This window comes from Phragmites australis, chromosome 14 (assembly GCF_958298935.1).
Source record: "Phragmites australis chromosome 14, lpPhrAust1.1, whole genome shotgun sequence".
In the NCBI taxonomy this organism is placed as follows: Eukaryota; Viridiplantae; Streptophyta; class Magnoliopsida; order Poales; family Poaceae; genus Phragmites; species Phragmites australis.
In genome coordinates, this window is record NC_084934.1 from 28718470 (window position 1) to 28742235 (window position 23766).

At 48.9% G+C, this 23766-nt stretch overlaps 2 protein-coding genes across 3 annotated transcripts; both read right to left on the bottom strand.

Annotated features, from left to right (window-relative positions):
• Positions 1–4906: 4906 nt before the first annotated feature.
• Positions 4907–10210, bottom strand: LOC133891010 (uncharacterized). 2 transcript variants are annotated; one of them, XM_062331691.1, is made up of 9 exons: positions 9820–10208; positions 8602–8663; positions 8253–8307; positions 8043–8141; positions 7703–7789; positions 7432–7548; positions 6962–7054; positions 6117–6147; positions 4907–5337 (listed from the first exon to the last, which is right to left on the bottom strand). In XM_062331691.1, exons 1-9 carry the CDS (start codon positions 9913–9915, stop codon positions 5162–5164), a joined length of 816 nt encoding a protein of 271 aa, XP_062187675.1. In that variant the 5' UTR covers positions 9916–10208; the 3' UTR covers positions 4907–5161. The 2 variants fall into 2 exon arrangements, with proteins under 2 accessions (XP_062187675.1, XP_062187676.1); XM_062331692.1 differs by lacking the exons at positions 4907–5337; positions 6117–6147 and adding an exon at positions 6154–6539 and having other exon boundaries at positions 9820–10210.
• Positions 10211–13536: 3326 nt separating this feature from the next.
• Positions 13537–14301, bottom strand: LOC133891404 (uncharacterized). The gene has a single exon (XM_062332121.1). The coding sequence runs from the start codon at positions 14299–14301 to the stop codon at positions 13537–13539; it is 765 nt and encodes a 254-aa protein (XP_062188105.1).
• Positions 14302–23766: the final 9465 nt, after the last annotated feature.

The following is a 23766-nucleotide window of genomic DNA, read 5'->3' on the forward strand; positions in this document are numbered from 1 at the left end:
TATATAGTAGGGGTACAAAGACAAGAATAGATAGATTTTCATTAAGATTGTCCTTGGTTATTGTCACACAATAATCATGAGATAAAAAAAATTAAACTCTAAACACTAGATGTTAATTATCCAAAAACAGAAAATATACGTGCTCCGATCAATTTTTGCTAAATTGTAGCATACACACTCAGAATTTAACCGTGTCCTTTAAAAAAAGTGAAAAAGCTATGGCGTGCGCTTGTAATCTACAATCTCATTTCAGCATTTGAGAGTGTAAAATTAATCATGGACAGGCTTATTAGCGTGCTTTCTCTCGTCGACGTGAGCGGTACGGTATAAATGTTAGAACTCTCGCCAAAATTCTCGAGGGTATTGCAGTTTTGGGCCTTAGGAGTAACAGCCCAATTGCATTTGAGAATCCTCGTGGTTGTAGTGCAGTTCGTCATCGAAACCTTTCTTTTCGGCCCACTAACACTACGTTGCTGAGCAAATGAGCATGCACCACATTCCTCGCGGTGCAATACCAGCCCAATGATTTTTAATGTGATTTCAAAATAATTAATTCTGAAACTAATGTCGCTTGCAGGTTGAGGGAACGTCAAATTTTTTAGACATAAAAGAAGGGCGGAAAGGAGAAAGGGAATGCCAATTTTTTTTAGACATAAAAGAAGGGGGAAAAGGATGGTGGGATCAATCCATTTGCTTTCGGACGAGGATCACACATAGCGACTTTTGTTTGGCATTTATTTGCATGTTTGCATCTATTTACTTGTTTGCACTAAAGATTTTCCCGCCTTGGCATATACTGGTGCTTTCAAGATTTGTCAGGAAACAGAAGAAAAACACATTTTACGCCACCAAGAGCTGGACTAGCACGATTGACAGCGACCAGTTTACCGTTGTAGAAGACAGATAACCGTATATAAGCACACATCTGCAACTCTGCAAGCCTTCCTGATACTACCAAGCTTGTGTGTTTGTACCCAGCCTGGACAAGCGTATGTATTCATCTGGATAATTTAAATGATTCTGCCACTGGTCTGGAAATGTAATTTGAACCAATCATTTCAAATAGTGCAAGCATGCTTTGTACACTAGCTACGCGGCATATGGTTAATACCAATCTTGTGACATATTAACACATTATAAAATAATAAAAATGGGAAAAACGTCTACGTGCTAGGCAAAGCGGTGCTGCAGTGCGTAGGCGCCGGCTAGCTCCGCTTTTTTAAACACTGGTTAATGTCAGCGAACAACTCTCCATCAGTCAGATAGATAGGGATAGGTTCAGTTAGTTGGTTATTCTCAACCGGTTAGCTAGCGCTTCCCTGGTCTTCAGCTGATCCGATTCTCTAGCGTCTGTTAGGATTGATCGGCCAGCAGTGCTTCGGCATCATGTATATGTACCTTCACACTGTAAATGAAAAACTCGAGCATTCTCCTCTCTTACATGGTATCAGAGTTCTACTCGATCCACACCTTCCGCTTCCGCTGCTCCTGGCATGGCAAGCCCCACTGGTTCTTCTTCGTCGGCGGCCACAAACCCGTTCGCCATGCCCTCTGATCCCACCCCACCCCCAGCCTCCACCATAGTGCTGATCAACATACACAGCCATGTTCCCGTCACCCTCACCGCGGACGACGGCAACTTCCGGCAGTGGCGCTCCTTCTTCGAACTCACCTTCAAGAAGTTCGGCCTTGCCAACCATGTCGACGGCACGGTCGACGCCGCCGTGATGTTCGACGACCCGGAGTGGCTCCAGATCGACTCCTGCATCGTCTCCTGGCTGTACTCCACCGTGTCCAAGGAAATTTGGAACGACGTTTACAAGCCACGCAGCTCCGCCTACACCGCGTGGACAGCGATCACCGCGCAGCTCCGCCTACACCGCGTGGACAGCAATGCTAAGTCCAGTAGTCATACTTGCCACGCCTGTCGTCTAGGCAAGCATGTCAGGTTGCCTTTCAGCAAGTGCAATAATGTTTCTCAATTTCCTTTTCAACTTCTCCACTGTGATGTATGGACATCCCCAATAATGAGCAATTCCGGTTACAAATTCTACCTTGTCATTTTGGATGATTTTTCGCACTACGCCTGGACGTTTCCCTTACGTCACAAATCCGATGTTCTTCCCACACTCATCTCCTTCCATGCGTTTGTGCGTACTCAATTCCAGCTCCCCATTATGTGCTTCCAAACAGACAATGGCAGAGAGTTTGATAACTCGGCGTCGCGCGCGTTCTTTGCCACGCACGGCATTGCTCTCCGCCTCACATGCCCATACACCTCACAGCAGAACGGACGCGCGGAACGTGTCCTACGCACTCTCAACGATGGCCTCCGATCTCTCCTATTCCAGGCCTCGGTTCCTCCCACCTTCTGGCCAGATGCCCTTGTGGCGTCCACGTACTTGCTGAATCGTCGGCCATGTCGTCCCCGTGCCAACTCCACCCCCTTCGAACTCCTCTTTGGCACACCACCGGATTACGATCACCTCCGAGTCTTCGGGTGTCTATGCTACCCAAACACAGCCGCCACAGCTCCACACAAGCTTGCGCCGCGTTCGGCTCGTTGCGTCTTTCTCGGCTATCCATTAGATCAACGGGGATACAAGTGCTACGATCCGGTTACCAAACGTGTGCTAATCTCCCGTCACGTCTACTTCGTCGAGACATGTTTCCCCTTTGCGCAGGTCGACGCATCTCCAACAGCTGCCGAGCGGCCATGCCCCCCGTGCATGCCTGACGTGATCCCGGTTCCCACCGGACCACACCAGCCTCGACGTCGTGCACGGATGCGCGTCCACGACGCTCCAGCGCCGGGGTCTCCACCACATGACCCTCCGTTGCCCACTGCTCGTGGCGCCGTGACGCCTCTACAGCCTGCCGTGATGCCTGCGGCCCCGCCGACGTCGCCACTTGCAGACTCGAGCACCACGACGTCGTCTGCACCAGCACCCGCACCTACGACGTCGTGTTCTCCACCTGTGGTGTCGCCGCCTGCGTCCGCAGCAACGTCTCCAGCTCAGCCAAAACGCCATCCTATGATCACGCGTGCGCAGGCTGGGATCCACATGCCCAATCCCAAGTATGCGCACGTTGCCACGACATCTGCGCCCTCGCCACCGCCGACGTCCGTCCGTGCTGCTCTTCGTGACCCGGCGTGGCTCGCCGCGATGCAGGCCGAATTTGACGCGCTGCAGAGCAACGGCACATGGACGCTCGTGCCCGGCCAACTCACGCCAATGTCATCACCGGGAAGTGGCTGTTCAAGAACAAGCTCAACCCCGATGGGACGCTGGAACGACGTAAAGCGCGATGGGTCGTTCGCGGGTTCTCTCAACGCCCCGGCGTCGACTTCCATCAGACGTTCTCGCCGGTGGTCAAGCCAGCGACCATATGCACGGTGCTACACCTCGTCGCCACACGACGATGGCCGGTGCATCAACTCGATGTCAAGAACGCGTTCTTGCACGGTGATCTCGCCGAACGTGTGTACTGTCATCAACCTGCAGGATTCATCGACTCTAGCTGCCCCGATCACGTATGTCTGCTCATCAAGTCCCTCTACGGCCTCAAGCAGGCGCCACGCGCCTGGTTTCAGCGCCTTGGGAAACATCTTCGTGGCATGGGCTTCACTGCGTCAGGCTCCGACAGCTCCTTGTTCGTCTACAAGCGCGGTGAGGACACGGCGTATCTCCTTGTGTACGTCGACGACATCATCCTTACTGCCTCGACATCGTCTCTACTGCGCCATGTCATCGACCAGCTGCGCCAAGCCTTTGCGATCAAGGATCTCGGCGACCTACGTTTCTTCCTCGGCGTACAGGTTCGTCGCGATGCCACTGGGTTCTTCCTCAATCAGGCACAGTACACCGAAGACATACTGGAGCGCGCAGGCATGGAGAATTGCAAGCCGGCGTCAACTCCGGTGGAAGCCAAGCCGAAGATGTCTGCCAATGACGGCGAACCCGCGTCCGACAGCACGTTCTACCGCAGCATCACCGGCGCCCTTCAGTACCTAACCCTCACGCGTCCGGACATCGCCTATGCTGTGAACCAGGCGTGCCTCCATATGCATGCTCCGCATGACGTGCACTGGAACCTTGTCAAGCGTATCCTCAGATACCTCCGCGGCTCCATCAACCACGGCATCAAGATCTCGGCTGCTCCATCGACTGAGCTCAAGGTGTACTCCGACGCCGACTGGGCGGGTTGCCCGGACACTCGGCGATCGACATCGGGCTATTGCGTCTTCCTCGGTGACTCGCTTGTGTCATGCTCATCGAAACGGCAAACTACGGTATCCCGGTGTAGCGCCGAGGCCGAGTACAGAGCCGTGGCCAACGCCGCCGCGGAGTGCTGCTGGCTCCGGAACCTGCTTCGGGAACTTCATGTCATCATCGACAAGGCCACGGTGATCTACTGCGATAATGTGTCAGCGGTGTACTTGTCTGAAAATCCAGTACATCATCGGCGCACGAAGCATGTCGAACTTGACATACACTTCGTCAGGGAGAAGGTGGCTCTTGGGCAATCCAAGGTACTGCAAATTCCGACTCGACAACAGTTTGCAGATATAATGACCAAGGGCCTACCGACGCCATTGTTCAACGAGTTCAGGGACAGTTTGTGCATCCGGTCTACCGAAGCTTCAACTGCGGGGGGTGTCAGCGAACAACTCTCCATCAGTAAGATAGATAGGGATAGGTTCAGTTAGTTGGTTATTCTCAACCAGTTAGCTAGCGCTTCCCTGGTCTTCAGCTGATCCGATTCTCTAGCGTCTGTTAGGATTGATCGGCCAGCAGTGCTTCGGCATCATGTATATGTACCTTCACACTATAAATGAAAAACTCGAGCATTCTCCTCTCTTACAGTTAATACTTGAGGGTTAAGGCCTTGAAACTTGTAGACGTGAATAAAAGAAAGTAGAACTACAATTCTTTGCATCAAAGGTAATGTACCTCGTGGATTAAAACAATGCGTATAGTCTATCAGCATTACCTATCAGACAAACTCACATCCTCAATTCCTCGTACTATTTTTTTTTGGGGGGTGGGGGCTGCTTTACCGCCTCAATGAGACTCAAACCGAGCTATGCGTATATAGTGCTACAGATTTGACAGCCAAAGAATATACTTATATACATCTGATGTTGTAAACAACACTTTTACTTCTCATGATCTTCATTTGATGTGTCAATCTTGATTATAAGAGGTTGTTGTAGACCCGAGGGAGTGGCTACCACAGGTAGCTGTGAAGTTCCTACATCGACCTCTCCATTCTCAGCTAATGCCTTATCCAGAGATGATTTTGCAACTCTTGTTACACATATAATCAAGATAACTGCAGGATCACAAAGAAAACAATCAGTATACGAGGGAGAGCTTTGCTAATAGAACATCAACAATTTAACATGTGATTTAAGAGAAATTCTTCAAATCTGCTTTAAAGAAAACAAATTGAATGCTCTATGTTGCAAAGCCCGATATAAAATCCACTAAGCTCAATTGAAGGCCTAGAGTTGAACGCGGTTCTGTTTGCTTTCTGGCTATCTATTAATAGGATTAGGGATTTGTATGAGTGCAAATTTATTTCTCCCAAAGACCTTCCACAATTGCAGTTAGAGTCAGTTAAATATCAATTTAATCTGTTCCTCAAGGCCTAAAGATATACCAAGATGACATTTCACTAGTCATCTAGACTCAGGGCAACCAAGTTCTTTATGGGACTCCCTTATCTCACTGATGTTCTTTATTAATTAGATTCGGAAAACAAGAGTATGGGAGTTTCAAATATCCTAGGATTTGACGTTTCTAAGATGAGAATTAAGACAAAGGATATATTCTGGAACTACATATTACTCAGGACCAGCAACAAGCGAAATGCGCAGAAAAAGAAGTGTCCTAACAAAATACTGATGTATTGAAAAGAGAAAAAAAATCGTGACTTTTAAGCCAACTGACTTCATAATTTTCAGGGCATCAACATTTTGACTAAAATTAGATGGGCTTCCCATATACAGATTAGATGTAACTAAAAATAGGTCTAAAAAAGATGCAACTAAAAGTATAAAAAAAAAGGAAAGGGATGGTGGGATTTGCAGGGAATGAAGTGGCACTTACCAGACACTATGAAGCCAGATATTATCACAATCTGACAAGAAGAATCAAGCATAGGTGTCAGCAAAAGTCACAAGGAAGTTGCGTATAAGAGTAGTATCTACTTTTGAAATAGGAATAGCTCTTTTTTTCTCCGTTCCCTTATCCTTTAAGCAAAAGTAAAAAGAAAATGCGGAAGCTAATACAGGAGTAGGAGTAGCAAGTATATAAATTGTCTTATTAGCAACTGAGGAAAAAAACTTGAAGGACATCATTTGATACACTGGTGATCAGGTATGTACAATGTTTTCCTTTCATGTCTCAGCTCAAACTAAGACGAAATATAGTAGTCACATCTACCGTGCAAAATCAAATGCAGCCTATAGACACTAATATACCATCACAGCAGGTAAGTAAGAGGCAGTCAGCCACCACCAAAAGTTTGTCCTGAAGTTCAAATCAAGCATCCCAAGATTAAATCACTCATTCGAGTGTACCCGTGAAAATGAGTGAGACAACTGTGTAAGTTTATAGGTTTTGCAGAGCTTCCTTGACAAAACAACTTGTGAAATCAGATGAAAAGAAAGTGTACATACACAGTGCCTATGAATAGATCTCAGTTGTCTAAAGTTTTTGTAAGATAAACAACTCATGGCTTATGCGAATAAACATGTTAATCAAATATATTTAGGGAGAAACCCAAGATAAATGACAAAGAAACATAAATAATAATCTAATGATCTATTCTCCTTTCTTGAAAAACCTATTTACTCTGTATTCAGAACCTTAAATGAACTAGTGGTTAACAAAACACAAACCAAATATGTGACAAATCACATATAAAGTAACCAAATGTTTCATTTGCTCACCCATCGAGTAGTTGAGATCTCACTCCACCCATGTGTCACATCTGATAGATCCTTTAGTGTTGTTCCAACATATACCAAAGCGAATGTGATTGGCTGCATAACAAATATGGTGAACAAAAATAAAATGTAGCAATGGGATAATATGATTTCTTAAGTAAAAATGTAATATAAAACTGCGAGTTAGCTAATGATAAGAGTATCCTGTTATCAGTTACAAAGTTTTCTGTGTAAATATGTCGATAAAAATATAAAATAAGTATAGAAACAAGAACTGCCGAAGGACAATAGTGCATTTACTAATAGAACATAGTATAAGACAAAATTATGCAATGCAGACAATGTAGCAGAGGATAACAGAGCAGCACTGGGCCAGCCAGTATGTGCCAGTAGCATGGTCCCATAACATTGCATAAAATATGATTGTAGAACATATTGAAAATTACTTAACTAGAAAATAAATTGAGCCATACCATCATTCCCAGCCAAGAAGCCAGCATGTATTCTCCAATGCCAACAGGAGTGACTGACAACAAGTAGTTCAACATGTTGAACGGAAGTAAAGGTACAAGCCTTAGTAGCAACACAATCTGCCAGAGTAAACAAGAAGCCTTAGTAAAATCATGTGAATAAGTCAAACAAGATCATAATATGATTGTATTTCGGGAATTCAAAGTTTCAAACATCACCCAAATGTTATTTTCAGTTCCATATGCCTAAAACCTCCAGACCGCAAGAAGTTACCTTAAAGCCAGACCTTTGGATGGCAATAGCTACTGCTTGAAACTTGGGGTAATCTTTGCATTTGGAGAGTACATAAGGCCTCCCAATCTGCAACAATATTATACAGCTATAGTAATGCAAATATAGTGGCAACTCTGCTCAGCGGACATGATTATCCACATAAATAAAGTGTATAGGTAGTAATGCAGAACTTTTTAGGACTCAGGTGTAACACTAAAAATATACGCTTTATAACATGAAAGAAAACAATGTCTGCTTTATAACACTTGGCATTTGATGTTTATCTGTGGCAATATGCAATTGATAGCTTAGATTTAAAAAACATTTAAATTAAACATACCGTTCTACCAAGCAGAAATGCAGCAGTTGCACCAAGTGTTGCCCCGATGGAATCAGCAACAAACCCAATAGGCAGGCCAAATAGATAGCCCCCTCCAAGCTAACAAATAGAATTCAGACAGCAACATAAAAAGATGATCCAAGAGCTGAAGGCTTATAGAAAAGGAAAATGGCAAGGCTCATAAAAAAGGGAAATGGGAATCACACATACTGTAAGAATTGATGCTGGAACAGCTAAGACTGTCAGAGGGATGTAAGCAAGGGCCCTGAAATAATACACAGCATGAATTATTAAGTAGGAATGTAAAAACTAAAGGTTATAATATATAATCGCAATATTTCAGCTCAATGGTGATTCACTGCAAACCAAGTATCAGAAATAAAAAAGCATACTCTTGTGTCTTGTAGGTGGCTTTTGGTTTATTTTAGAGGGTGGGCCGTGGGGGTATGTTGTTTGTTTATGAAAAGCTTCGTAATGTAGTACCCTACTCAGTGCGCTACAAAAGTGTGGTGCAAGTGTGAAACTGATCCAGTTGTGCACAAGGGAGTTCAATACTTACAACACCAAAGGACCCCATGGGCCCAAGTTCTCCTTGATCCAAACCAGAAAGTCCTTTAAAATCTGTCAATGAAAACTTAAAACAATAAGCATATGATGAAAAATCTTAAATCAATCTACATTCTGAACTTCGTACTTTGAGGTTTTGTCAGCTAGTAAGTGAAGAGGGAAAGGGGAAGAAAAAATTTCTCATACTCTGGACTATTCTAAGTAGATATAACTATCACCACATTACAGTATTATGGTCTAAACAAGTAAAATAAAACTACTAGAGAGACATTTCACAGAAAGATGATAGTTTGACTTTGTTCTACAGAAAATTAAAGTTAAGGATTAACATCAATATTTTATTGTAAAAGGCTAGCAACATAAAATAGATGTAATAACACAGTAGGCTGGGACTCTGAATAATTCCTTCTAATTCCCATAGTCCCATGGCATATTGTCTACCAGAAAAATAATATTTCAATCAACATGAACACTAGCAAAGCAGTTAACAATGTCAAGTGGATGCAAGCAGTAGAGAGAGGTGAAAACTGCAGGTATCAAGTGACCAGCTAGATACAACATTAAGATGGAAAAACAGTATCTATGGAAATGGTCCCACTTTGAAAAGTTCTATGATCCTCAAAAACCACAACTGAGTACAAAACTTACAAAAGACGGTGTTACACAAGATATTGGCATGGTTAAATGCCAATATCAATTCCGTAGATAGATAACTTCTGCCTGCAATGATCCCCCGATTCATGTACCCTATTTACTCTGACCTATGGCACCCAACAGTGGATGTCATGAAGTGATGGGCCTTTCAACGTTGGTCACTAGGCAGGAAATGCATTTCAATTTGTGAATCCATGTCTTCATGGCACGTAGGTTCTGAAGATTGATCGGTCTACCCTAAATAACACTACATTTCTGAAGATTGGAACATTTAAATGCACCTTTGGTACAGCTGATAACTAGGTCCGCTCGAACAGAAATTTCCAGCCATACAGCAATAACATGGAGCATAACTACGGCAGAGTAATAAGGGTAACGAAGGGTTTCATCTAATCACAAGCTCAAGCAAATCAACATTTCAGCAATTCGGATGACTATTTCCATGCCTAACCACGCAATCAAGTTACGAGCCACAGATAACCATGCACACTTTACCAACCCCGACATGGAGACATCGAATCCCAAACGAACCAATTCAACGAGAGGAGGCGCACACCTTCTCGACGGGGAGCGTGAAGAGCGCGACGCCGACCGCGACGAGCAGGACGGCGGCGACGGCGAGGCGTACGGCCGAGGGCCACGAGAGCGCCATGGACGCGAGCAGCCTCCTCCGCCAGGGCCTGAGCCTGCTGCAGTCCTCCCCGCCCTCAGCGCCGTCCGCCCAGCCCCCAGCCCTCCCCCGCGCCCGCAGCCCCACCGCGGCGCCTGCCAGATTTGCCCCCCGGATCTGGCCTCCTCCCACTCCTCCGCCCTCGCGCACCGCTCGCTGCTAGCACGCTCTCCCGCCGCGGCAGCTCATCGTACGCGAGAGAGAGATGTGGAGCTGGACCTGGCGCCGGGTGGAGGCGTCCCGTCGCGCGTTGCGTGTGGGTTCGATTTTTTGTCGCCTTCGCCTTTTTTCGGAGGGAGGACGGAGGGACGACCGGACGAGGGTTCGCTCGCTCGCTCGTACGCGTCGCCTTGCTTCCACCGACCGTCCCGGCGGCCAGCACCGACAGATGTGACGCGGCGTGATCTGGTCGGCTCTGGCTGGGGAGGGTGGAGACTGGCGAGTGGGGCCCCTTATACAAAGACGTGGATAATGTACTACTACTATCATTCATTGCCGCGTCGGGATAAAGTACATAATTTTTTTAAAATAAAACTTTGTCTATCAGCATGTCTACTACTCCCTTTAATCCAAAATAGTTATCTTTTTGAACATGGATGCGATACTCAAAATATAATTTTAGCTACTAGTTTTTGTTGTAATATATTGATGAAACAAAATCAAATCATACTATTATGAAATTATTTTTCGAGATAAATTTACTCGTGTTATTTTCAAGTAACCAAACTCAATAATAAAAAGTATTTTGTAGCCAAAATTTAAAATAGTTGACTGCACATAATCTAAAATTATATTTATTTTGAATTGGAGAGAGTAAATATTAAGATCAAACCTGTTTAGTTTTTGTGCCCAACACTTTCGACAACACTCCTTATAGATTGGCTAACTAAGAACAAATGAGTACCACGCATTAGCGCGAGTGGTAGGAGTCCAAAGTGACTTTGTCAATCTCGTTAGGGACGACTGTGTGTATATTGTGTAGGTCTAGCATGCGTATAAGAGGTATAAATATGTGCCAGTGTATGACTGTATGTGCATTCGGAATACTATAGTTGTCAGACGAGGTAGCATCATTGCTGATATCAAGCAAAGGAGACCAGCGTTGTTTTTAGACGAGGGAGGAGCCCTTGTTTTTGGCGTGCGGTTTGGTCACCATATTGTGTTTTTTCATTTCCATATGTGACATGGTTGGTCACTCTTCTGTGATATTGGACTCTTATAATTTGGTTTTCTTCTCTTAATTTAATTAGGTAGAGCTCCCGCCACTTCCGCAAAAAAGAAAAAAAACTATAGTTGTACCCTGGAGTAGAGGCTAAAAAAAGTAGGAACCAGTGGGCCATGAACATCAATTGGTTGTTCTGCCTGCTCCAAGGAAAACCTCTTGCTACTTGTTCTAAAATATGTTCCCTCCTTCCAATTTATAATATGTATTTTGGTATAAAAAAGTCTTCAAAAATATATTTTGACATTTAATTCCTCTTATAATATATTCTCAATTTGATATGAAATCAACGGCATATTAAAACTATTTGAACTCAAATCTTTTAATATAACTTTTGTACACTAAATATACATCCAATGTGACTAATTATTGATCAAAACCTATAAAGTTGGACCGTTTTAATCAAAATACACCTCTTATAAATTAAAAATGGACGGAGAGAGTATATAATATCCCGCACAGTGTATATGCATATATAGGCTCTCGTACAAGTCGCATCCTGCTCTTAGTTTGCGTTAACTTTGGGTCTGTACATGTCGCTTTGCTTCTCGATCATTGTGATCAAATGGATGTATCTTGAATTGGTCGGCACGACGATGAGGCCTACGTACGTGTAGGGTTGGAGAGCCTTGTACAACTGCTCAGACGTTTGATTGAGCTCTTCTCTATTCATAGTCTGTGCTTGACCTTGCGGTAGCAAGCAACTTGCTCCTTATCTCTCCTAGTCATCTGGACGCGTCGCGTCGCCGTGGGTTAACCGTACCAGTGCGCGGCCCGGCGACAACATGTTCAGCGCGCGCGTTGGCGTTGGGACGTGGGGCGCGCTCGTGCGCCGGCCAGATCGCGCACGGCCGGGGGAATTGACGGACGCGCGCGTTCCGACGACGTGCAGAGCGTCCCGCGGGCAGCGGCGCTGCTCGATCGCCGCGCACAAAGCCAATTTGCCCAGGCCAGGAGACAAAGTTGGCCAGCTGCTGTTTAGGCGATACTTAGTACCTGTTTATTTCAGTTTCGGATTCTGGCTTTCAGTTTTTACAATCCGAAGTTGAAATAAACAGGCAGCTTTTGATTATAGTTTTTTAAAATCTGCTGTTTGGATTGTGATAATCTGAGAAGCTGATTTTTCTTAGCTTTTGATAGATTGTGAAAGTCTATTTTACTAAACTGTCCATTAAATTTTTTTAGAATCTACAGTCTAAAAGCTTTTCACAATCCAGCTTTTCACAATCCAGCTTTTATAAGCTGCTTTTCAGAATCTCTAGCTGAAACAAACAGGCCCTTAGATGTTTATAGCTAGATATTTTAAAAAATAGTGTTAATCATTTATATAAAAATTATAATTTTTAATGTAAACAAAAACTACAGATGTTTAAAAATTGTAATTTTCAATACAAACAAAGACTATATATGCTTAAATATAGTTAATTATCATATTAGTATAAGCAACGGTATTTAGATAAACCCATTACCTTCTATCTAAACACAAGTGCTATTGCAGTTAAGAAAAAACCTAACTTTTTTCTATAAACACCTCATCTAAACAGTCTATTATACATGCTCTTATAGAACAGGATAGGAGAGTGTTCATGCGGCCGAGGCACACCGATGCCATGCAACCAACGGGCGCAGCAGGCGGCATAGCGTAGCGCGCGGCTACCTGGGAAGGCTCGGCGGAGACGACACGCGCGTGCCGCCGTGCGTCGGGTAATATGATCATGCTCATGCAGTCATGCTAGAGCACCGATCACCTGTGCTTCAATTCATTAATTGCCGATTCCTTGGGCAATGTTTTCTTCTAGCTTTCTTCTGCTACAACATGTACACATTGACAATTTGACAGGATGCTATAGAAACATGTATTCCATCGAGGAATAATGCTAGTTTTAATTTCGATCGGGGCCATGATTGGATATGAGTAAACATACATCATCTCTAGGTACGTACAGAGTTCTCTTTGAAAGTACATCAACTAGTTAGCCACACGCACATATACGCACACTGACAGACAGTACACCAGCTTCAAGCCCGAAACAGGCCAGCTAGCTGTAATTAACACGTACAGATTGAACTTACAAGTGTATATATATCTACCAGTAATCGATCACTCCAAACTCTTGTATTCAAGTACTACTGTTCTTAATTTCACTTACCTGATATATAAACACGTACACCAACTTCATCATACGACTAACTGATGGATGGTAGCAGTAGCACGGGAAAAGGCCAAACCTCTCACTTACCAGTATGCATGCATGCACGTATAGATGCATGCAACATGTACATAACCAACCAACTCGTACAAGCTTGTGATAATTAAATTGTCTGTAGCCGCTTAGATTACTCTGCATGACTGCATGCAGTCCATGCATGGCACTTCCAGCTCAGACTCCGCCGCACCTGTAGGTGAACTTGCAGGTATGCCCCACCCTGACGGTGTACTTATGCTGCGGCTTGATGAGGAAGGACGGCAGGCGGAGCAGCGCGTCGCACACGCAGTCTGGCTCCACCTCCTTCAGCCACCGGCAGCAGTCCCTGTACGCGCGGTGGTCGTCGTCGTCGTCCTCGTCGTCATCGTCGTCGTCGTCGTCATCCTCGTCCTCGTCGTCGTCGTCGTCGTCGTCGTCGTGATGGTCGTCGTCGTCGTGGTCATCATCGTCATGGTGGTCGTCGTCGTCGTCGTCGCCGTCACGCAGGCGGCCGCGGCGGTGGCGATGCCTGCTGGAGCCGTGGCCGCTGCTGCTGCGGGTGTGGTTTCCCTGGGAGCGGCTGGTGCCGTTGCGATGGGCGTCGTCGGCGTCGGCATCCACCTCCGCCTCGACGGTGATCATCGACGCGGGGCTGCGGACGACGCCGCTCTTGCGATCACGGTCATGGTCATGATCGCCACCATCGTCGTCGTCGTCGTCGTCACTGTGGTGATCATCCTCGTCCTCGTCGTCATCATCGTCCTCATCCTCGTCGTCGTCGTCGTGATGGTGGTGGTGGTGCGACTCCGGGCTGGTGGGCGGCAGGATGGCGCAGGCCTGGCTCGCGATGGCGAACTGGGTGAGGCAGAACTTCTTGGTCTGCGCCGCGGCCGGCACGCTGAGGAACGGGAGGAGGAGGACGGCGGCGAGGACCGCGACGCGGAGAGCTGAAGCAGCCATGAACTGGCCGCTCGATGGATCCAGTAGCTGCCAGAATTAACCTACCTGATATTCGATGCATGGTGCGTGCGTGCCGCGGCTTATATATCGATCCTGTGGTGCCTGTGGCTCGTGACAGAGCGTCGTGTTTCTCTTTGCATGGTTGCTGGATTCGTGCAAAGAATGGGAGTCCAGGGGAGAAGGTGAGTTGTAGGTGCTTCATGCTCGTCGTGTGTGACGGTTCCATCGGTCTTGTTCAGTTGATTGTTTACTCGTGCCGGAAGGACAAGTTTTGCTTCTGCACCAGATGATCTTTGTGTGACTAGCTTAGTTTAATTCTTACCTGTCTCCTTCGACCGTACGTACGAAAATCCTGTTCCATCGGCGCGCGCACTAGCAGCCAAGTCACGTGTCTGAGCGAGACTGTCCACATAGCTCACTAGTATCCTGATATAAAATGTTTTTCATAAATTTTTCTCATTAAATTTTTTTCTCAAAAGTTTTGTGCTAAACTTTTTCTAAAAAGATTTTTTTCAAAAGTTTGAGCTAAACTTTTTCTCAAATGTTTTGAAAAAAAAAAGTTTATTAGAAAGTTTTCGAAAATAGAAAGACACGGAGGAAAAAATCCAAAAGAGGAAAGGAGGGGTTGTCGAAAGGGGAAGCGAGTTACCATCTCGTGCGCGCGAATTAGCAGCCTCCGACGTACCATATCATGTCTGCTAATTGAGACTGATGGGCCCATTTTTCCTAGCTCTAAGCTGAGCCTGGCGAGACCAATAAGAAATAATCTTGTTTGGGACTCAAACATAGATTATTTGCAGTTCATATAATCTTGTTTCCTTGAAATATATCAAATATACAATCTTGTTTCTTTCTCGATCCGATCCTCTTCTTCACCTGAGTTAGGACTCAAACGTACGGTTCAAGATTATTCCCGGCAACCCGCTGGTGAAGCGGTGCTATAAATGTTTCTCGATCTAATGGCCAATGCAAGCTAACAAACTGAAGCTGAACAAGCTGCGAGTATTTGCAGATCTCCCTCAGTTTCGCAATATTTGTTCATGACCTCGAGAGTATTTATCTCAAATTGTTTGTCTATTACGGTAACCAAGGATGTTTTATGGTCTATTTTCCTGTTATACCTTTGAGTGCATGCATGTATTTACTCCAACGCTGGTGAGTTACTTGCTCTCATCCTTGCATTGATTAGGGGTAACATGGTCATCTTACTGTATTTTTTCACTCGATTTCAGTATTTCTTGGTTTATACGTAATGGTGGGCGTGAACAAATATTGCGAAACGGAGGTTGCCTTGGCACCGGCTTTTAGTACAACAAAAACAGTCATCCAAGTCAGATCATCAGTACCGGTTAGAATAGAATCGGCACTGATAAAGTATTCAATGCTGGTTCATAACTTCCGCATTCGATCAACAATTGAACCGGGTTAAACCAATACTGATACTCAGTATCAGTGTCGGCTCCAGATACAAATCAACACTGATACTATCAGTGCCGGTTTATAATTCCAACAGACACTAATATAGATCCGGATCCGAAATTACACTTCATTAAGTTTTCGCTCTTAAGCCTCATGTCCGCCTCTCTCCTATCTCCTCTGCGCCCCTCTCTCCTCATCATCTTTCTCTCACTCCAATCCCCTTCGTCTCCTCCCTCTCTCAAACTCTCCTCCTCTCATCTCCTGGACCGCAGCGTCATCGTCGAGGAGGAGGATCTCGAAGGAGGGCAGCGGCGGGAGCAAGGGCGTGGTCGACGTGTTCGGCCAGATGCACCCGGCTTCCAAATCCTCCATCCACCACCTGATCACAATTGCTGGTATGACACTGCTTCTGCTCCGCTCTTCTTGTTTGGTTTAGCGACACCATTGGCGTTAGAGGAGAAATATGCCTTCTTTTTTTTTGCCCTGGGTTCTTGGCAGTTCGCAGACTTGGGGTGAGCTCTGTTCTCTTACGGCGCGAGAGTCATATGTGCTTGTTGCCATGGTTGCTTCCCAGATTCTTGCTTCAGATTCGGGAGGGGAGGGATGTGGCCGTGCCTGCGAGGCATTCGTGGAAATGCCACGTTGCTATTGCCCTGATGGATTGCAGTGCTAAGTGCTGACTCTAGGACTGCGGCTCACATGGGATGAGACTGTTCATGTTTGATTTTAGAATTCTCTTGGGACGAGTTGCAACAGAACAATACTAGTGATGATCTTTTACATGTACAAATGGATAGAAATAGCCAACGTGCCATGTCCGAGACTAGTTATTTTGAGGAGCGTTTACCAAACAAGTAACATCCTACAATGCGATTAATGTATCTACTATCTTTAATTTTCATATAAGACATTCCTATTAATTACTCCTTACCTAATTTACCTTGTTTATGTAGTGCCTTTCAATTTGCTTGGGAACAAATTTAGGCTGTGGGCTATAACAGTTCCAGGCTTTCTATATATGCATATATGTACATGGCCTATGGCAAGTATGTAAAGTTTTATTTTCTGCCTATGCTAAATGTAGTCAAAGTGCAAGATTCTGGATTCCTTCATCTTAAAACACCATTAAATTTTAGTATTTTGTAAACTACTTACAATCAAGTGAGTATTGATGTCCCCTCTGCTATGTCCCTTCTGTTTGACCAAAATAGGAGCCTTGGCCCTTGGATGCATAGCTCTTCTCCTCTGTGTGCCGCTTCTTTAATGGAAAGGGATTTTCATCTCACATGATTAGGGTTGCTTACTCGACGTGAGGGCAAGCTTGTCTTCAAGATTAGACTGCTATACAGGTTAGTGAATGCAAAACCTCTCTCAAGTTTTATTTTTGGTCCATGTTTTTGGTTCTCTGAAAACTTTCTAGTTCATATTCAGTTAACTACATCTGTTTTGCTGTGTGGAGAATTGGATAATTTTACATCTGATTTATGTAAGTTGTATTTAAGTAACAGTTAGTCTACAAATTGTATTGTGTTCACCGTTCCACATTTGTAAGTCAATGTTGTATGCATAGTAGCATTTCCTGATGTTGAGGGTTCCAAAATTGAAAAATGTTTTCTTTGCTGCATTGGTTCATTTGAGCTAAATTGTAGTTTTGTCTATCCACAGATTCTTCTTTGCAGGAGGAAGGAGCAGCATCAGGATTCATCTCCTCATTTTAAAACTACACGATATTCATTTTGGATCAAGAGCTAGATGTCAAAGAAAAAAATGCAATGTGCATTTCAACCTATTGTGTTAATTAGACTTAATAATTGTACGAGAAGTACTCATACGGTGAGTAAAGCTGTTTACCTTCAAGAGGTAATGTTCTAACAGATTGTTTGCTACATGTTAAATGGAACAACTTTTTGGTGTAACTGTGGTGATTGAATGATTTTGTTGATTGTCTTGCATAAATGAAATTTCATTATATTGAAGAAACAATTCTCTGAATATATTAAAAAATTTATTGTAAATTGTGCATGAACAAGTAAATTATAAACCGATTCTGTATATGGGAGAGTGACCATCCGTGCCGGTTCATAATAAAGAATCGGTACTGATACTCATTATCAGTGTCAGTTCATAAACCGGCACTGAAAATCACTGACTATCGTATCGAGTAATCAGTGCCGATTCAAAAATCGCTACTGATGGTATTTTTGAGTCGGTACTAATGACCATTTTTGCACTAGTGTTTCATTGTACGGAAAATGCAACTTCGCAATATGATGCGCATGCACGGTCTATCTCGATCATCTATCCTTCCCACCTTATATTCATCTCTCTTTTAGCATGAATCTCAATACAAATGAATGATCCTAATAGACCATTTGTGCACACGGTCTCTGTCGGTGTATCAGGAACCGGGGGTCCCTGAGTCCCGAGAACAGGCCGGTGTCCGCCACGTGTCACCATCCCGCGAGGTCCCCCCTGCAGGATGAGGAAAATCTAAGTTCCGGGAGAAGGTGCTCGGGGCCACAGTCTCTGGTTCCCGAGCACCCCAGTTCCCCGATGACCCGCAGAGTCCAAGTACCGGGAAGAAAGTGCTCGGAGAGGTGCCCGCTCGCCCCCAAGTACCATAGTCCCCCGATGGGCCGAACAGCCAAGTGCTCGGGAGAGAGTGCTCGGGGCTGCACGTGGCAGCCCTCGAGCACTCGGTTCCCCGAAGGTTCTACAGAAGTGCTCAGGAGAGAGTGCTCGGAGCTGCACGTGGCAGCCCCCGAGCACTCGGTTCCCCGAAGGTTCTACAGAAGGGCTCGGGAGAGAGTGCTCGGGGCTGCACGTGGCAGCCCCCGAGCACTCGGTTCCCCAAAGGTTCTGCAGAAGTGCTCGGGAGAGAGTGCTCGGAGCTGCACGTGGCAGCCCCCGAGCACTCGGTTCCCCAAAGGTTCTGCAGAAGTACTCGGGAGAGAGTGCTCGGGGCTGCACGTGGAAGCTCCCGAGCACCCGGTTCCCCGAAGGTTCGCGCAAGATCACCCGACGCCCCGACGACCCGGAAGGACCCGTCGACGAGGTGTCAACCAGTCAAAGGTCCGAAGCCGCATTTAATGGGCATGCGCGGCCTGACATCCTGACATTCCCAACTGCCCACGCCGCAGTGTCAGTCCCTGCCATGCTTTGGTAGAGGGGCGTGGGTCCATTAATTGCACGGGTCCCGTCCCGTATCATCCGGGGTATCTCGGGATAACGTTGCCAGGATCAAAGCGTTCCGCCTACCACCCTGCTCTGGCAGAAGAACAAGACAGGGTGGGCGCGCCGGGTGCCTTTGTGGCCGCCCGGTGGGCCCTCTCAACGGCGCCAGGACGTCCACAGTGACGGGTGGTCGGATGCGCGCTGCGTTTTTCCACCGCCCCTGTCGCTTCGCCCAGAGGGAATGATGACACCTTTCTCCGTGGCGTCTTGGAACTTGCGCCCCCTCTTTCCCATTTGGGGTAAGTCGTGGTCGGCGAGTGTATAAAAGGAAGGGATCAACCTGGATCAAGCTATCTCTCCAAAAAGAAGCTATCGCCCCTGAAGCTCTCCTGAAGCATCCGAAGAACACCACAAGCAAGCTCGAGTAGAGCTAGAGCAAGGGAGCCTGAAGCTCTCTGTTAGACAATACACCCTTGTAACCAGATATATCCTTGAAGGATTCACTTCAAGGAAGGATATTGCATCCACACAGGAGTAGGGTATTACGCCCCCGTGCGGTCCAAACCTGTCTAAACTCCGGTGCATTTATTTCTCTTTGCACTAGGTCGATCATCCCCCACCACCGGCCGTTGCATTTATTTTCACTTCCATTTATTTCTCCGACGAACTCGTTCAGGATCATCCCCCCGGCCGAATCTTTAAAAAGGGGTCTCTCGGGATCCTTGCGACAGGAGTTCATCCTCCGACAGCTGGCGCGCTAGGTAGGGGGGAATATCCCTGAATTTGTTCGTTTGCTTTCTTCCACAGGAAAAGATGGCCGATGGGCACCGTCTCCAGCGTTCCGGCTCCACTTCCAGTGACGGAGTGCTGCCCGACGCCCAAGAGGCCCTAGTCGCTGCTGCATTCCAGCAGCAGCCACTATCCACGCGCGCGGTTTTTCCCTCCCAAGGGAACCAAGGTGCTAGGCCCAGCAGGGCCGCCGCCGCCGCCGCTGATGCACTCTCCGACCCCCAGCAGGAGGTCGAGACCCCGACCGCCAGGTCCGCCTCTGGACAGCGCCGGGTGCCGCTTCGGCGCAGACTCGCCTTTAGCGAGGCCAGCCCGGGGAGCGCGCTGCTTGCAGCGCATGCTCTCCTCAGGCACTCGCCCGTCTAGGCCACGCCGAACACTCCGAAAGGCCGGTGGATCCAAGATGTCGTCGCCTTGGTCGGCACTGCTCGCCGCCAGGTGCTGGCCGGGATTCCTCGCACCACCACCCAGCGTGGCGCCGCCAGAACCGGCTGCTCAACGGGCAACGTCCGCACGGGCCGAGGGGCCTCCAGGCGGAGTGCCGCCCCCCTGGCCGTGTTCGAAGCCCGGGACCTCCGCTTGCGTCTTAACGAGCGGAGGGGCCACGAGGACGCCCGTGTCACTCTCGAGCGCCAGTGGGAAACCCGGCAGGAGGCCGAGGCAGAGGACCAGGCTTCCTCTTTCCCGGCCCACGATCACCGGGAATCCCCGGCTCGCCGGCATTCACCACCCAGGGCACCCGCCCACGCCGCGGGGTACGGCACCGGTTGCCGTGCTTTTACCGCTGAGCTCCATCGGGTCAAGTGGCCCTCCAAGTTCCGCCCCGAGCTACCGGAGAAGTACGACGGGTCCATCGACCCTGTCGAGTTCCTCCAGATCTACACTACGGCCGTTCAAACGGCCGGAGGCAGCGAAAAGGTGATGGCAAATTATTTTCATGTTGCCTTGAGGGGCTCTGCCCGTTCCTGGCTTATGAACTTACCCCCGGGGTCTATTAGCTCCTGGGATGACCTTTGCCACCAGTTTGTGGCCAACTTTCAAGGCACATTCACGCGCCCCCGCTTGGAGTGCGACCTCCACGCCGTCAAGCAACAGGACGGGAAGACGCTGCGGCGCTTTATACAGCATTTCAGCCAGGTCCGCAACACCATCCCGCGGGTGGCCCCCCACGCTGTTATCGTCGCTTTCCGGCAGGGCGTCCGCGACGAGCGGATGCTCGAAAAGCTAGGTACGCACGAGATCGAGACCACTGCGGAGCTCTTAGCACTGGCCGATAAGTGCGCCAAGGCTGCGGAGGCCATGGCGTGGCATGCTCCCCGCCCCGCCACCGACCAGCCAAGTTCTTCCGACTCCGACAAGCGGGAAAACAAGAAGAGAAGGAAGCGCGAGGCCGCTCCTGTCAAGCCGGCCCAGGGCCCCGCCCATAGGCCGGCTCAAGAGCCCGACCGCCGGCAAGAGCGCTGGGCGGGCGCCGACAGACGGCCCGCACCCGCAAGGACCCCTGCCAGGGCCCCTCCTCGGGCCCCCGTGCTCACAAAGGCCCCGGCACCAGCTAGGGCACCGGCTCCCGCAAGAGCCCCAGACCCCGGCCGGGCTCCTGCTCCAGCGAGGGTCCCCGCTCCCGCGGGGCCCGAGCCAGGCAAATGGTGCCCCATACACCAGACCAAATGGCACGACCTCACGGAGTGTCGTACGGTCAAAGGACTCGTCGAGCAGTGCCAGAGGGAGCGCGACGAGTCCCGCGGGGGAGGCGATGCAGAGGTCGCCCCCGACAACGCCGAGCTCGGTTTCCAGGAGCCCGAGCATGCCGTCGCCTTCATCGACGGAGGCGCCTACACGCCTTCCTCGCGCCGTGGCATCAAGGTCATGCGACGCAAGGTGTGCTCGGCAACCCCGAGCGAGGAGGCCGCTAGGCCCCTAAGGTGGTCGGATGCCCCGATCACGTTCAGCATGGCCGATCACCCCGCGAGTACTGCAGCCGTGGGGCGACTACCCCTGGTGGTGTCCCCCACTGTCTGCAATGTTAAGGTCAGCAGAGTGCTGATCGACGGTGGTGCAGGCCTCAACCTCCTCTCTAAGGAGGCTTTTGAGAAGCTGCAGGTGTCCTCTAGGCGCCTAAGGCCGTCGCTCCCCTTCTGCGGAGTGACCCCCGGGAACTCCCTACCCCTCGGGCAGGTCGAGCTGCCCGTGACCTTCGGGAGTCGGGACAACTTCCGCACGGAGTGCGTCCTCTTCGACGTCGCGGAGCTCCCCCTCCCCTACAACGTCATCCTCGGGCGTCCGGCGCTCGCCAAGTTCATGATGGCCGTGCACTACGCATATCTCACGGTTAAGATGTCGGGCCCCGCGGGCCCCATCTCCGTGATCGCCGACTCCGGAGGCACCGTCTCCTGCGCTAAGCAGTCATACATGGCTCTGGTTTCAGCACAGGCCGAGGTCGAAGGCTGTACAGGGGGCCCGGGACCTTCTTCATCCAAACCCCGACTCGCCGCCGACGCCTCTGTTCCGACGAAGGAGGTCGTGGTGGGCGAAGGCGCTACCCAGGTCGTCCGGATCGGCGGTGACCTGGGCAGCAAATAGGAAAGCGCGCTCGTCGCCTTCCTCCGGGCTAACGCAGACGTGTTTGCCTGGCAACCGTCCGACATACCCGGGATCCCTAGGGAGGTGATCGAGCATCTCTTGGCGGTGCGCCCGGACTCCCGCCCGGTGAAGCAGAAGGTCCGGCGGCAGGCGCCTGAGCGCCAGGAGTTTATCCGAGAGCAGGTCAGCAAGCTCCTCGACGCCGGATTTATCCGAGAAGTCCTCCACCCCGACTGGCTGGTAAACCCAGTCATCGTCCCGAAGGCCAACGGCAAGCTCCGCATGTGCGTGGACTACACCGACTTAAATAAAGCTTGCCCTAAAGATCCCTTCCCCTTACCTCGCATTGATCAAATTGTAGATGCAACTGCGGGATGCGATCTTTTATGCTTTTTAGATGCAAACTCTGGATATCACCAGATTCGCATGGCCGTAGGGGACGAGGAAAAAAACTGCTTTTACCACTCCGGTGGGAACTTATTGCTATATGTCAATGCCTTTTGGCCTGCGCAACGCTGGATACTCTTTCCAGCGCGCTATTCGTATTACCCTTGATTCACAAGTTGGCCGCAACGTCGAGGCTTACATCGACGATCTCGTGGTCAAAACCCGAGACCGTGCCACCCTACTCGAGGACCTTGCCGAGACTTTCAACAGTCTCCGCACTACCTGCCTCAAGCTCAACCCCGAGAAGTGTGTCTTCGGGGTGCCGGCGGGCAAGCTCCTCGGTTTCTTGGTTTCTGGCCGAGGAATCGAGGCCAATCCAGAGAAGATCCGGGCCATCGAGCAGATGCGACCCCCGGCTCGACTCAAAGAGGTCCAGCGTCTCGCCGGCTGCATGGTGGCCCTCGGGCGCTTCATCTCCAAGCTCGGGGAGCGAGGGCTCCCCCTCTTCAAGCTTCTGAAGAAGACCGGTCATTTTGACTGGACGCCGGAGGCCGAGCAGGCCTTCCGTGATCTGAAGAAGTACCTCACCTCGCCACCCGTGCTGGTGGCTCCCTCCGAAGGTGAGCCCCTACTGCTCTATGTTTCGGCCACTCCTCAGGTCGTGAGCATGGTACTGGTGGTGGAGCGTGACAAGTGCATGGGGCCAGGTGCTGGGTCCCAGCTCCCAGTGGCCCCCTAGCGCTCACCCGTCCTCGCGGCTCCCCCTGAGCGAGGGGTCGAGCCCGAGCACACTGCTCCTCCCGATCAGGGAGTCGAGCCCGAGTATCCGGCCAGCCCCGACCATGCCGCCGGCCGGGCCCGCGCGGGTACAGCGACCGGTGTACTTCGTCAGTGAAGTCCTCCGGGAAGCCAAGACAAGATATCCCCAGGCTCAGAAGCTGCTCTACGCCGTGCTCGTCGCTTCCCGGAAGCTGCGCCATTACTTCCAGGCACACAAGGTCTCGGTGGTTACCACGTATCCACTGGGACCCATTCTCCAGAACCGGGAAGGCACCGGGCATGTTGTCAAGTGGGCAGTGGAGCTGGCGGAATTTGACCTGCACTTTGTCAGTCGCT